Here is a 16,254-nt window from a genome sequence, read left to right as displayed (position 1 = left end):
AAACAAAGGATTTCGTCCTCGAAAGTCCTTGAGCGTGCCTGTCTTTCGTATTTAGTAATAATATTGGATCAAAAGCGAACGTCGTAGCACAAAGATGAGACAAAAAAAATTGTGATGGAGTTCTTTGGGGGGAGGGGCCGAGGGAGTTGTCAGTGAAGATGCTCTGGTTCCATGTAAATCAGCCATCCTCCATTTTAGCAATCCTCCTTTTAGTATCTTGCAATGTACAAATGAAGCACTCAGGGAATTCGCTAAATTTGTTGCGGGAAAAGGATGACAAACTCGCATCTAATAGGCATCCTGTCGCATAAAGCGGATGGTATACTAGGTTAATTCAGATGCACCAAAGGTGGTACATATGGAAAGTTTACTGACCCACAGTGCAAATTGAATTTTTCTCGGGTGGATGATGCATGAGGATTCTAAGATTTTTTCTGAAAGATTGATAAGTGGGGGCCGCTTGGGGAAGTGGGCTGCATGTGATAATCGTGACAATCGAAATGTTGTTTTCATTTTAAAGTAAACGGATCCCGACGTCAACTGAAATAGATTTAGGAATACATTTTTGAATAACCATGCGATGCTAGTGAAGAATTGAATTTTCGTATAATTGAAAAATTTGCTTGAAAATCATATCAAAAACTGCAAAAACTTTAACAACGACCCAATTCTAATCCAAGAGATTTAAGATAATTTAAAAATTTAAAGTCCACCCCTATAAAAATGGTCAGTATGTCGATTACTTAAATTTTGCTCGTACCACAAGTTAATCCAGTTTTTAAGTGAAAATCAGAGGAAAATGTTGGTTTTTTCGTTAAGTTTAGTGTTATTTGCTGTAACGGCAGTGAATTCATATCCCACAAAAGATAATAGATTACTAGCAGTGCGGAAAATTCCAACGGAAAAAGAAATGATACTAGAAGAAAACGATATACTTCCTGTTCCGGTTCAGCCACGAAACGGATTAAAATCGGATCGTTATCGATGGCCAGATGCTGTTGTTTATTACGAGTTTGATAGTGTCTTCGGTAATATGATTGTTATGCGGAAATGAGTTTGGTATGAGGATTTAATGGAATAAATAATTCATAACCTATTGTAGATGATAAACAGCGTACACTTATTAGAGAAGCGTTTAATGAGGTGGAACACGTTACTTGTGTGAAGTTTCAACCAAGATTGGATGTGAATAAGGACTATGTGTATATTTCGGTGAGTTCCTTTTGTTATCGTTTTATTTTATTGTTCTGTTCGGTATTTCGGACGCTCAGTAATACATTTTTGGCAGGAAGAAATCAATATGTTGAAAAACAACATGCAGGCAATTACCGTATCCAACCTTAAACAGTTGGAATACATGCACATTTCGATTATTCCGATTCACTTCTTGAGCTGGATGGTACCACTTATTGGGTTTCATAAATCTTGTGATTCGAACTTTTGCAGACTAATCGTTTCTACACTTAAGGGCCCTCCTAGAAATAAACCGAACCGTTTCCTCTCGTATTCAGGATAAAGAAGGGAATTGCAATGTTCAAAACGATGCGAACATGGGCAGCATACACATGATCGGGTTAGATGCTGCGCCAAGTGACCTTTCAAGGGTTGCACATCAGTCAAAATATTAACGCGTATTGTCCCTATAACCAGGAGTAGCGTTTCATCTAACCTTGTTCGAAATACGCTGACAATTCTTAGCACACTTAGGTGATACCATATACCTTAAGCAGTTTCTCCTCGTATGCCTTCGTGATCTTGGGCAACAAAGTTGAGAAGGTTGTAGTCTCCAACCGTCTCGTCGACTCGCCCTGCTGTATCGTAACCTCGCAATATGACTGGTCCGCCAACATGGAGCGTATCATGAAGGCCCATGCCCTCCGTGACTCGTCCACCATGAGCTACATGGCCAGCAAGAAGCACCTCGAAATCAACCCCGCCCATCCAATCATCGAGAACTTGCGCCAGAAGACCGAAGCCAACAACAACGACAAGTCTGTCAACGATCTGGTCATCCTGCTGTTCGAGATCTTGCTCCTCTCGTCTGGATTCTCCCTGGACGATCTTCAGGTCCACGCCTCACGCATTTACCACCGAAGAGGCTCCCGCCAGTACAAACAGCGAGATGCCACCACTCGTTAGCGACTCCGAAGACGCTTCCCACATGGAGAAAGTTGACTAAACCGCCACGAACCCTAGTGTCCTAGTCTTTAAAAAAAATTAAATTTCGAACAAGTGTTAAAACGATTTTTTTGCCGCATTGTAGTGGTGTGCAAGGATCCAAGGACTGTGTGGGACTGCGAGAAGGACGAGCACGTCAGGGGTTAGCTAAAAATTTTAGTTTCTGTTCAAATTACAAAATATTTAAAGGAATTTTACGCCGAGTTGCGGATCCAACTCTCATTCATTCCTTACGTTCATGATGGCATGATCAACACTTGAAGTGTACTAAGTTGTTTTCTAGATCGTAATATTAACTCGTATTGTCCCTAGTAGCGTTTCATCTATCTCCAAAAATGGTCTTATTTTCAATTTTTCTCAGAACTTTTGTATTTACGCAGAGAGAAAGAGTTGTCAAATGAAGTTCATTACACGGACTTGTATGAAGCAAAATACAATCGGTCCGATGCGCAATGCAGCAGGAAGAAAAAAAATTGAACAAAATTGAATTTTTACGATGCGTGCCAGATAATAGTTTGTTGACAGCTCACGTCATTGGCAATATGGCGGCGCTTTTCGTTTTCGGCTGGTACTTTTGAATGTAATTAATTTCAATTAATTCATTTTGAGAACTTCGGGAGGCACTGTTTGCGTTACAAGTACTAATAATTAGTTACAAGTACTAATAATTAGTACTTGTCACTTGCATTAGTTCCGTAGCTTCTATTCATAAAAAACTGAATTTAAGCCGGAAGTATGTGCACTCTTAGTGGCATTTAATTGTATGAATTTCATAACATAAAATACAGGAGGATGCATAAACGTGATTCGTGCGCGGACAGTCGGCATCCGTGCATATTTTATGCTATCAAAACCATTCAATTAACGATACTAGTTGTGCACAAATTGGGTTGGGGAAAAAGAAATATCGTATTTGTGATCGAATGTTGACGCTTACTTAACATACTTGGGATTATCCGATTTAGGTCAAATATGTGCCATTTTATTCGCAAACTTGTTGCCATTTAGAAAGCAACTTCATTATCCTCCCGTCCTTATTTGCAAAAACTCAGACAGCCAGTTTTCGCAACCCTCTTTTGAGGCCAGCTTAATAGCACCAAGAGCGTTTTACATGGACCGGAAGAGATGGTAATCACTTGGTGCCATGTCCGGACTAAACGATGGGTGCGATAGGACATCCCATCCGAACTCTCGTATTTGCTGGCGGATCATCAAAGATGTGTGAGGCCGAGCGTTGTCCTGGTGGAACACAACACCATTCCTATTGACCAATTCTGGCCGCTTCTGGTCAATTACCTGCTTCAAACGGTCGAGTTGCTCACAAAAGAGGACCGAATTGAGGGACCGACCATAGCTGAACAGCTCATAGTGGATGATTCCCTTCCAATCCCACCAAACACACAGCAAAACCTTCCTGGCCGTCAATCCGGGCTTGGCGATGGTTTAGGCCGGCTCGCCGAGCTTCGACCACGATCTTTTTCGTTTGAGGTTGTCGTACGTGATTCACTTTTCATCACCAGTAACCATCCGCTTCAAAAATGGGTCGAATTTTTTCCATTTCAGCAGTGCATCGCAGGCGTTGATTCGGTTCAAGAGATTTTCTTACGTCAACTTGTGTGGCACCCAAGCATCCACTTTTTTTGGAATCCAATCTTCTGCAAATAGTTCCAAACGGCTTTATGGTCTATACTCAGTTCCTGGCCATTCGAGCGAATGCTCACATGCCGGTCTAGTTGGATGATTTCGACGATTTTATCGGTTTTTACGACGATTGGCCTACAAGTACGGGGTGTATCTTCGACATCCACTACACTAAAATGAAATCGATGGAACCAACGCTGTGCTGTGCGAATCGTGACAGTTTCGGGTCCATAAACTTCACAAATTTTTTCGGCCGCCTTCATTGCATTTTTACCTATCAGGTAGGAAAAACGTAAAATATGACGAATTTCTTGCTTGGTTGACTCCATCTTTGACGCGCTATAACTTGAGACTGAAACGTACGATTACAATACTGACAAAGAGACACTTGTAGCACAGATTGTCGTCTTCAAATCGCCGTATAGTATTGTAATAACAAACGTTGGATGGCAGGATCGCCATGTAATAACAAAGGTTCGATGGTCGGATCGCCTAGTAATGTTGAAGGTTGCAGGGTAGCTGTTGATGGAGCCGTCTGAGTTATCCTCAGATGCTGGTAGGGAGCTAGCGAGAGAGTTCGACAGTGAAAAAGGAACAAAAGGAATTTAACGTTCCTTACCTAACAAAGCGGTGAGACCGCAGATTGAATGGCAATATGTTCATCCCTGAACACTTGCCGTGGTTGCTAATGGTATCTTATGATCTATACCTTGCCGCGAGGATACGGCATGCAGAAAGTAAACTGCCCAAAGTTAGAATCAATAACAACATTTATTTCTTCTTTTCATTCTCTTTTATACAATTTTCTTAAACCTAAAATAACCCTAAATCTACCAACAACAATATTGACCTAATTGGTTCGAAAGTAATTCAACACCAAATTACTTCGAACACTGCACTTACTAATTATTCTCATGAGACGCGTGCTCTCAAATCTCACATTTCATTCCGTGTGCATATGCATTACTCATATCCATATGCATTTTATTCGAGCTAGAAATGCATGCAAGAAATGCAATGCATGTGATTTATTCACACTGGCGTTTTTTAGAATATTTATTTCTAGGTCGTATCGAGTTCAAGTACCTTGGAATGATATCTTGTAAAGTTATGTTTACTCGATTACGTAATTTATTGTTTTGATGATGACGCGGGTTGGAATGAATGTTTATGATTTGCTAACTTACAGTGCACGGTAATATTATTGCGATAGCTTGTAGTACAACACAAAATATGTTTAAGTGTCGCCATCTATTAGAACATTTCTTTTTCCCCAACCCAATACATATCTCCGGCTTAAATTCAATTTTTATGAATGGAAGCGACGGGACTAATGCAAGTGATATTAATAATTAATACTTGTAACGTAAATAGTACTTTCCGCAGTTCTCAAAAGGAATTCATTAAAATTTATTACATTCAAAAGTAGCAGACGAAAACGAAAATGAACACTAAATTGTAAACGGCGTAATCTGTCATCAGAACGAACCTTGCCGACCTGGAGCACTTGCTCCGTGTACAAAAATACGTATGTAAATTTACTTGAAACCCGATATTTTGACCTTCTATAACTTTGTTAATAATAGTTGGATTGCCTTGAAACTTTTCAAAATTATGTCATGTATTGTCGCCTGTATTTCTGGGATGAACTTCAGGAGGTTTTCCGGTAAATTACTGAAACATGGCAATATACTATAATTAAATTCATTTGTGCCGATATTGCAACGGGACGTATTTTGAGGCCTATATTTCATATACTAGAAATTTTTTTAGATATTTCGATTGCATACGTTGTGAGAACGAAATCTGTTTCACTTTTTGGGGCATACATTTTGAACCCTATCTCCTCTATGTGTATATCTCCCCTATGTGTATCAATAAGACCAGCTTCGGAAAGAACTATTCGAGCCCTTTCATTTGATACCCCACACGACCATTTTCGGGGAAAAAATGACACCCCCCTTCGCTTGTATGGGGAGCCCCCTTCAAACTTAACACAAAATGGCGGTACTCCCTGCAAATAAAGGGGCACAGACACTACATGTTCTTACCAAATTCCGTGACAACCGGTTCTGCCGTTTCTGAGTAGATCGGGTGTGATAGACAGACAAAAAGACAGACAGACATTGCATCGATTTTATCATAGTAAGGGTTTGTCTCACACAAAATCTTAAAAATGTCTAAAATATTAATTTAATTATATATAATTCAACATAATTGAGTTTTTCCGACTTCTAGTCAGCAAATAATCATCAAAATGTTTAATAAATATCCTATTTTATTTTAGGGTGAAGATTCAGGATGCAATTCGCACGTCGGTCGAATTGGAGGAAAACAAACGATGAACTTAAAATTGGATGGCTGCTTGTACATTGGAACGATAATTCATGAATCTCTCCATTCGCTAGGATTCAAACATGAGCACATGGCTTCAAACCGTGATGATTACATCCTCGTTGAAACTGAAAACATATCAACCCAGTACTTGTACGCATTTGAGAAATTGAGCCCACTTTATATCACCGATTTTGGCGTCCCTTACGATTACAACAGTATCATGCATTACGCAGAGAAAGCATTCACGAAAAACGGCAAAAGTACTATTGTGCCTTTGACGAGTGGTGCAAAAATAGGACAACGTCTAGGTCTAAGCATAAATGATATAAGAAAAATTAATTTGATGTACAAATGTCCCGCAAGCCAGTATTTAAATTGAATATAATTTAATAATTGTTTAATTATTATTTTTAGATATTTATTTATATTAGACTTTAGTGATATAAATATAAGGCAGTATATTTATTTTAAATTATATTTTTCCACTTCAATGTCAACGCATAAATTCCACATCCACGTGAGGTGACACGGAGGTACACCTGCATATACGACTACAATCAACCGAATCTATCATTTGTTTGTTATTAAAATGTGTGGTCATACCCATTCTCTGCAGAAACGGTTGCGCCTATTCATCATCATCATCAACGGCGGCGCAATAACAGGTATCCGATCTAGGCCTGCCTTAATAAGGAACTGCAGACATCTCGGTTTTGCACCGAGGTCCACCAATTCGATATCCCTAAAAGCTGTCTGTCGTCCTGACCTACGCCATCGCTCCATCTCAGGGAAGGTCTGCCTCGCCTTCTTTTTCTACCATAGATATTGCCCTTATAGACTTTCCGGGCGGGATCATCCTCATCCATACGGATTAAGTGACCCGCCCACCGTAACCTATTGAGCCGGATTTTATCCACAACCTGACGGTCATGGTATCGCTCTTAGATTTCTTCGTTATGTAAGCTACGGAATCGTCCATCTTCATGTATGGGGCCAAAAATTCTTTGGAGGATTCTTCTCTCGAACGCGGTTAAGAGTTCGTAATTTTTTTTGCTAAGAACCCAAGTCTCCGAAGAATACATGAGGACTGGCAAGATCATTGTCTTGTACAGTAAGCTTTGACCCTATGGTGACAAGTTTCTAACGAAACAGTTTTTGTGAGCTGAAATGGGCTCTGTTGGCAGCCAAGCACCATGCACGGATTTCATCGTCATAGCTATTATCCGTTGTGATTTTCAACCCTAGATAGGAGAAATTGTCAACGGTCTCCAAGCTGTAGTCTCCTATCTTTATTCTTCCCGTTTGACCAGTGCGATTCGATGCTGTTCGTTCTTTGATTTTTGGCGTTGACGTTGTCACCGTATACTTTGGCTTGCCTTCATTAATGTGCAGTCCCCACCTGCTCTAGATGAAGGTATACTGTACATCTGGGGTTATTCTTCCCATAATGTCAATATCGTCAGTGTAGGTCAGTAGTTGGGTGGACTTGAAAAAGATGGTGCCTCTCGTATTCACATCTGCATCGCGAATCATTTTCTCGAGGACCAGGTTAAAGACGACGCATGATAGGGTATCCCTCTGTTTTAGACCGTTGTTGATGTTGAATGGTTTCGAAAGTATCCTGTTGCTTTTATCTGGAGCACATAGGGTCAGCCTAGTCAGCCTATGCCAGCAAAATAGAGATCTGAGGGTATATTCGCCTCCCCTGTATATTCTTCATCAAGGCTAAGAGGTGGCGGCGTTCAATGAACACGTAGTTAATTTAGTTGAAAATGGTCCCATCTGGGGAGGCCTATGTATGTTTGGGGACCGCTTCCTGCGCAAACATGTTTTTTGAAGCAGAGTTTTGCTATGACATCATTTGCCAAAAGAGGGACTAGTCATCCTCAGAAATGAAAAATCTGAAAAAAAATCATTGGAAAGCTTGTGTACAATATCTAGGTCCTAAAATGATTTCCACTCTGATATATATCAATCCTGAATAAAGTTAATGTTCGTATATTACTAAACACAAAAGGATAGTTTGCTAATCCACCGCGAATTTCAAGGAGGTATCTCCTCTTCAACGCCGATGAAAGTTCGTGCCGGTCACCTCCGTTAAAAAGTTCTAGGACCTCATCTTCATGGTAAAGTTTTAATTTTCAAATCTACCCCCCGAGAGGGAAAGGATGGGAGGATACATAGAAGAAAGAGGAAGTTTCCCCCTTTCTAATTTCTTTAAAAAAACTGCGGTGGCCACCCTCCTTAAAAAGTCATGGTGCTTCGAAGTGAGATTATTGTAATATCAGTCCATTCTCTCCCCCCCGCCCCAGAGGGATTAAAAGAGGGTATATAAGAGGAAGAAAAAGATACCCCTATCTTTCTCTGCTAAAAATTCGTAGCGGTTACTACTCCTTAAAAAGTTGCAGTGTTCAGAAAAAGGGCTATTTTCGCGATAGCTTATTAGCAGGACAAATATTGTCGGGATGTATAAGGGGTTTACAGAGGGGACGTCCCCTTGCCTTCACATACCCTACCGAATTCGTGCGGGAGGACTTACTGCCTTTCCCTCCATAAACTCTTCACCCCTTCAGGGACGGGGTTGGAAATGCAATCTTTAGCTTACATTGTTTTACAGAAATAATTTTCATTTATACTGAAAACGAGGCAAGGATTCGATAGAATTATAACCTTTCATAATTCCACAAACACCATTGTTATAGGAAATATGATTAATTTAGTAATGAACAAGAGAAGGAGATTGGAGGACACCATGAATTGAAGTTCACAATCACATATTGTCATCTTAATGTTGAGCTGAAAGATCGTGCTTGATCGCGGTAAGGGCCACATAGTTTAGTTTAGTTTAGTTAACTGGGGGGAGCCGCAGCTCCGAGCACTTAGGCCGTTATTAGGCCCATTGTACTATCCCCATAAGTTGCCTATTCAATGGCTTCCCGCCTACGGTGTTCGCAGGCTTTAACGAATCTGAGAACATTCTCAAGAGGCAGAGAGTGTGCAGATTCTTCATTGAAGAAAACCTTGCCAAGGTGTCTTCGTCTGAGATCTGAGGATGCCGGGCAGCTGCATAAAAAGTGCAGGGCTGTCTCCTCCTCCTCCTCACATTGGCTGCACACAGCCGAAACCACTACCCCAATCTTTTCCATATGGTAGTTTAAGAGGCAGTGTCCCGTCAAAAGCCCTACTAGGGTTTTCATGTCCCACTTCTTAAGGGACAACAAAAATGCCGCTCTAGTGGCCCTAGGCTCCTTCACAAGGATTTTCGCTTGCCGGCAAGAGCCCAAATTTCTCCACTCGGTTGCGTGAATCCTTGCAATTTCACCCTTCAGAGTAGACTTGACAGTAGATGGTCGGATTCCAAGAGCTGGTTCTGGCCCCACCATTGTGGATCCAGACCCTCGGCGAGCCAGTCTGTCAGCTTCCTCATTACCGGCGATGTTAGAGTGCCCCGGCACCCACATCAGGAATATTTCGTTCAGTCGACCAAGTTTCAGCAGCACCTGATGACAACTCCACACCAACTGGCTTGATATGTTGCTGCCATTTAGTGCTGATAATGCTGCCCGACTGTCGGAACAGATTCGAATGGTGCGACCCATCCATTTCTGTAGCAGACATTCTTCTGCTGCCAATGAAATGGCATATATCTCCGCCTGGAATATGGTCGTCATTTTTCCGAGGGGTCGGGCCAGTTCGATAATCGGATTCTCCGAGAACACACCTGCACCCGATCCATCCTCCGTGACTGACCCGTCGGTGAAGATTATTATGTCTGAAATCTGAAAAGACTCATGGCCACTTGTCGACCATTCTTCTCTTTCAGTGATTACGACAGTATATGTCTTTTCAAAGACGAATCTGGAAACCATATGATCGGTCGGCATCAGGGCTACCGGATGTTTTTCAAAGAATTTCCAGATAGACGCATGCCCGTTGGATTGGCCGCCTTTCCACGCCCCAATGGTATCGAGCCTATATGCGTCGTTGGCCGCTTTCCGTTTCACCTCCAAGTGAATGGGGGGTAAATTTAGGATAGCTTCAAGTGCCGCAGTCGGTGTAGTACTCATTGCTCCAGTAATACTTAGGCAACCAAGTCTCGGAATCTGCGTTAGCAGCTTCCTGCTGTTAGCAAAGTTCAGTCTTGGCCACCAGACGATGCATGCATACATCAAAATGGGTTTTATTATGGATGTATACATCCAATATATCCGTTTAGGTGAAAGTCCCCAGGTCTTACCTATCGCATTCCTACAGCACCAGAGCAATCTGCAGGATTTCTGGTATTGTTCCTGGATATGATGCTTCCACGTTAACTTGGAGTCAAAATGTACTCCTAAGTACTTGACTGTTTGTGCCAGCTGGATTTCCGGCCCTGCTAAGGTGGGTAGCGTATAGCTGTCCCACCTTACGTTCCTAGTGAACATAACTAGTCCAGTCTTCCTAGCGTCCACCGTGAGTCCATTGCGGAGACACCAGCTGTGGATTAGATGCAGAGTTGCATTCAAGCGGTCACATACTATGTCCCCAAACTTGCCGGTAATTATTACGGCTAAGTCGTCCGCAAATGCTTGTGCGAAGACTTTTTTGTCGTCCAGGCGCCACAGCAGGGTATCCATCACCAAGAGCCATAACAGTGGAGAGAGAACTCCGCCCTGTGGGCAGCCCCTGAGACATCCTGCTTCAATAGACTTCTGGCCGACCGATATGTGGATTTTTCTCGACTCTAGCATGTGCAGGATCCAACTGATTAGCAGCGGTTCGATTCCATGCTGTCTTGCCGCATCACAAATTGCCGCAAATGAGGCATAATTGAAGGCACCTTCGATGTCCATGAATGCGCCTAAGGCGTATTCTTTTTCGGACATCGCCTTTTCAATTCTTGCCGTAAGTTCATGGAGTGCTGTCTCCGTGGATTTGCCTTTCTGGTAGGCGTGTTGCCTATGGTGAAGTGGCCATTTAGGAATGTGTGTATCCCTTATGAACCGATCTACTAGTCTTTCTAGTCCTTTTAGCAGAAAGGACGTTAGGCTGATCGGTCGAAAGCTTTTTGCGTCTGTGTAGGTGGGTTTTCCTGATTTGGGAATGAACAACACCTTCACATCCCGCCATTTAATTGGAATATAAGTGTGTTCAAGGCATGCACGATATATATTCCGAATGTGTAGACCCAGGGCATCCATTCCTTCTATTACTAGCGCAGGGATGATGCCATCCAGACCTACAGACTTGTATCTATGGAACGAGTTAAATGCCCATTTCAATCGCTCCAGTGATACTACTTTGCATGCCAGATTCCAGTCTCTCGGTTGAGGACTGTATGCACCTGTTGGCCCCGAGATTAGATTTTGGATGCTGCCTGGGAAGTGTACTTCAAGCAAATGAGTTGCCGTTTCTTCATCGCTTTCTGTGTACTTCCCATTCTGTAAACGTAAATAACCCAGTTTCTGGCTACGTTCTTTGACCAGAATCCGCTTCAGCTTTGACATTGCCTCAAGAGAGTTAGTCTCTTCGCAAAAGCGTCTCCAAGATGATCGTTTAGCCGATCTTATGCTCTTCTTTAGAGCCTTCTGTGCCTCTTTATAGCGATTCCAGCTAATGTTTGATTCACCCTTCAGAACACGATTAAGGAGCATCCTTGCCGTTCTCCTCTGTTTTGCCAAATCCGAGTTCCACCATGGTGTTTTACCCTTCTTTGGCACGTTGAGTGGACAGCTTTCTTCGAAAGCTTCTCTCATGCTAGTTGTGATCATCTGGGTTGTCTTCTCAATTCCAGTAATGGATTTGATGCGCTTCCCAGGGATCGTGACTCGGGCGCTCAATTCTGTTTGATACATTACCCAATCTGTCTTCCTCGAATTCCGAAATGGAGTGGGCGGAGGTGGATCCATGCCCATAACGAAATCAATGCGTCTGTGATCCGAGAGTGTGATATCGTTTGATACTCTCGACTCTCCGATCAGAGCCGCGATGTCAGGAGATGTGGGTTCATTACCCACATTTAGGATCTGCAAATCGGTTCCTACTAGATACTCCAGTAGTCTCGATCCTCTTGCATTGATGTTCGAACTTCCCCAGCATATGTGGTGAGCGTTGACATCACATCCTGCTATTACCCCCATGCCTCTACTTTTGGCATATTGGATAGCTCTGAAGTCTTTGGAGACTACCATGCAGTTGCGGGGTCGATCGCTTCCATTGGCATACAATAGGTCAGCATGTTCGAAGTCTAGGCTCCTGACTGCCCCCCCCCAACAACACACGGTTCTTGTATGAGGTATATAAATGTCTTGCAGCTATTGATTCGACGACTGATAAGTGCAGTCGCCGCTTTACAATGCTGCAAATTTACTTGGGAAATGTGGCACCTCATCTACGTTTCAGATGTAGATGCCGGGGGCTGCATGTCCCCTTCAATGGTTTTAGGAGCCGACACTTGTAACGTGACGGTCCCCAGCCCATAGTAGAGCCGGCAACCCGATTTTTCCCGAACCTTCTTAACATCAGGTTCGGGAACGCTGATAGTGAGAAAAGTTCCCGGCCTATCGGTTCTCTCTCCTGTTTTGCTGCCTAGCAGCAACCAGGTGGAAGTGTTAACGTTGTTCTGTACACCAAGTTGTTCTAGAACCCCGACACCAGGGCCACATATTTATTAGCACGTGACGTATACAGCACGTAGTTAGCAGACATAAGACAGTCAAAATCATTCATTGAAAACTGTTCGTATAGGCGTCGCAGAAAAAGGAATAACTCTGGACCAATTAAATCAATGACAATTAATTGTAGTTTTACTTTGTTCGGAATCATCATCATCATCAACGCTGCAACAGCCAGTATCCGGTCTAGGTCTGCCTTAAGAAGGAACTCCAGACATCCCGGTTTTGCGCCGAGGTCCACCAATTCGATATCCCTAAAAGCTGTCTGGTGTTCTGATCTATGCCATCGCTCCATCTTAGGCAGGGTCTGCCTCGTCTTCTTTTTCTACCATAGATATTGCCCTTATAGACTTTCCGGGTGGGATCATCCTCATCCATACGGATTAAGTGACCCACCCACCGTAACCTATTGAGCCGGATTTTATCCACAACCGGACGGTCGTGGTATCGCTCATAGATTTCGTCATTGTGTAGGCTACGGAATCGTCCATCCTCATGTAGGGGGCCAAAAATTCTTCGGAGGATTCTTCTCTCGAACCCGGCCAAAGGTTCGCAATTTTTCTTCCTAAGAACCCAAGTCTCCGAGGAATACATGAGGACTGGCAAGATCATAGTCTTGTACAGTAAGAGCTTTGACCCTATGGTGAGACGTTTCGAGCGGAGCAGTCTTTGTAAGCTGAAATAGGCTCTGTTGGCTGACAACAACCGTGCGCGGATTTCATCATCGTAGTTCTTATCGGTTGTGATTTTCGACCCTAGATAGGAGAAATTGTCAACGGTCTCAAAGTTGTATTCTCCTATCCTTATTCTTCTTCGTGTTTGTGTTTGACCAGTGCGGTTTGATGTTGTTAGTTGATTCGTCTTAGGCGCTGACGTTGCCACCATATATTTTGTCTTGCCTTCATTGATGTGCAGCCCAAGATCTCGCGCCGCTTGCTCGATCTGGATGAAGGCAGTTTGTACGTCTCGGGTGGTTCTTCCCATGGTGTCGATATGGTCAGCATAGGCCAGTAGTTGGGTGGACTTGAAGAGGATCGTACCTCTTGCATTCACCTCAGCATCACGGATCACTTTCTCGAGGGCCAGGTTAAAGAGGACGCATGATAGGGCATCCCCTTGTCGTAGACCGTTGTTGATGTCGAATGGTCTTGAGAGTGATCCTGCTGCTTTTATCTGACCTCGCACATTGGTCAGGGTCAGCCTAGTCAGTCTTATTAATTTCGTCGGGATACCGAATTCTCTCACGGCCGTGTACAGTTTTACCATGGCTATGCTATCATAGGCGGCTTTAAAGTCGATGAACAGATGGTGCAATTGGTGTCCATATTCCAACAGTTTTTCCATCGCTTGCCGCACCGAGAAAATCTGATCTGTTGCTGATTTGCCTGGAGTGAAGCCTCTTTGGTATGGGCCAATGATGTTGTGGGCGTATGGGGCTATCCGGCCTAGCAAGATAGTGGAGAATATCTTATAGATGGTACTCAGCAACGTGATACCTCTATAATTGCTGCACTGTGTAATATCTCCCTTTTTATGTATGAGACAGATAATGCCTCTTTGCTAATCGTCAGGCATTGATTCGTTGTCCCACATCTTGAGCACAAGTTGATGAACCACTTGGTGTAACTGGTCGCCTCCGTATTTAACCAATTCGGTTGTAATTCCATCGGCTCCTGACGACTTATGATTTGTAAGCCGATGAATTGCACGGACTGTTTCTCCTAAACTTGGTGGTGGCAGTATTTGTCCGTCATCTTCAGTTGGCGGGACCTCCAACTCGCCGATGTTCTGGTTGTTCAGTAGCTCATCAAAGTACTCAACCCATCGATCCAATATGCCCATTCTGTCGGAAATCAGTTTTCCCTCTTTGTCTCGACAGGATGAGCATCGAGGTGTATAAGGCTTCATCCTGCTGGCTTGTTGGTAAAACTTCCGCCTTCTGTGCCTGGTGCGGTTGCTCCCTGTATTTTTCTGGTTCATGGACTTGTTGGTTCTCCAAGGCTTCCTTTTTCCGTCTGTGAAGTCGCTTCTCCGCTCGATGGAGTTCGTGATAAGTCTCTGCGCGTGCCCGCGTTCTTTGAGAATGCAACATTACTCGGTATGCGGCATTCTTCCGTTCCGTTGGTAGCTTACATTCATCGTCAAACCAGCCTTTCCGACTCCTTTTGCGGCTGGGGCCAAATATGCTTGTGGCCGTATCCATGATAACTTTCTTCAGGTGATTGTGAAGATCATCTGTTGATGCTTCATCTCCAGGTCCTCTGTTGACTGCGGTTATTGCGGCATCCATTTCTCTCTTATAGGTGTCGCGGAGGGTTGTGTTGTGGATGGCTTCAGTGTTCACTCACACCTGATTGCCAGAGGGGATTCTAGGTGGTATTGTTATTCGAGCTCGGAGCACCATGCCAACGAGATAGTGATCCAAGTCTATATTGGCCCCCTATATGTTCTGACATTCATCAAATCTGAGAGGTGGCGGCGTTCGATCAACACGTGGCTTCAGTGAGTGGTGATGTTAAAATATCAGAAAATGTTTCGTCTAGTGAAAACTCTTCCTTTTCACTAACTTAAGACATGTTAGCCACTACATGACACTTTGGAGAGCTTAATTAAATTGCAAATTACTTTAAATCCACTGAAGGCACAAATACACTCATTACATAGAGACGTACACTCATTACATAGAGATGAGACATAATCTTGTTTTTATTTTCTTAAACTGACATGTCTCAACTTATCAATATTCATATTTACAATTCAAAAATTAATTAATCATGACCTGCTCCGCCACGGACAACACCGATGGTGGCCACTGTCAATCGAATTAACAACATTCGAAATAAATTTCGAATGTTGTTAACCCCGCTGCGCCACAATGATATGTCCTCCGAAACAATCCGCCTCACTCTACTTTCCAACTTCAACCATGATCCCCTTTGAAGATTTCCTTCAACACCCACCCCCGTTTCTGGCACCCCTGTGGATTCTGTCCAAAGTGGAAAATACAACTCCTTCGACCAGGTGATGGCATGGTTGCCCGAGAGCCAAAGAGATCCGAAACCCGTTGTTTTCCTTGAACAATAGACGTGCGATTTTCAACTTCTCCGCACAACAACGGAAGGTTCAGACTGCATTTGTCTGCATGCGAATATTACAATGTTCCTTCGTAGGTTGGCAAACTCACTTGTTTATTGTTTGCACCGATCCGTTAGGCAAAATGAATTTGATTGTATACTATCATGGGCATGTATGTCACATAGCATTGTGATCCTAAATGTGGGAAAAAGGATAAAGGATCACTTTTCAAAAGTGTACAATTGTATAGTTATTGAACAGGATTTAGAGTTGTAAGATTTTTTAAGGTTGATGAGTTTTGGATTGAAATTTTGAAATGAAATTAATAATGCCTATTTATAGGAAGTTTAACTAAAAGAAACACATCCCA

The 16,254-nt window shown here is 43.0% G+C and overlaps 1 protein-coding gene across 1 annotated transcript; it reads left to right on the top strand.

The window, feature by feature from the left end:
* The first annotated feature begins 743 nt into the window (after positions 1-743).
* Positions 744-6,557, top strand: LOC119654685 (zinc metalloproteinase nas-14-like). The gene is made up of 3 exons (XM_038060193.1): positions 744-1,028; positions 1,103-1,212; positions 6,107-6,557. The coding sequence occupies exons 1-3, from the start codon at positions 800-802 to the stop codon at positions 6,533-6,535; spliced, it is 768 nt and encodes a 255-aa protein (XP_037916121.1). The 5' UTR covers positions 744-799; the 3' UTR covers positions 6,536-6,557.
* Positions 6,558-16,254: the final 9,697 nt, after the last annotated feature.

This window comes from Hermetia illucens, chromosome 4, assembly GCF_905115235.1.
Source record: "Hermetia illucens chromosome 4, iHerIll2.2.curated.20191125, whole genome shotgun sequence".
In the NCBI taxonomy this organism is placed as follows: Eukaryota; Metazoa; Arthropoda; class Insecta; order Diptera; family Stratiomyidae; genus Hermetia; species Hermetia illucens.
This window is presented reverse-complemented; position numbering and strand designations above follow the sequence as displayed.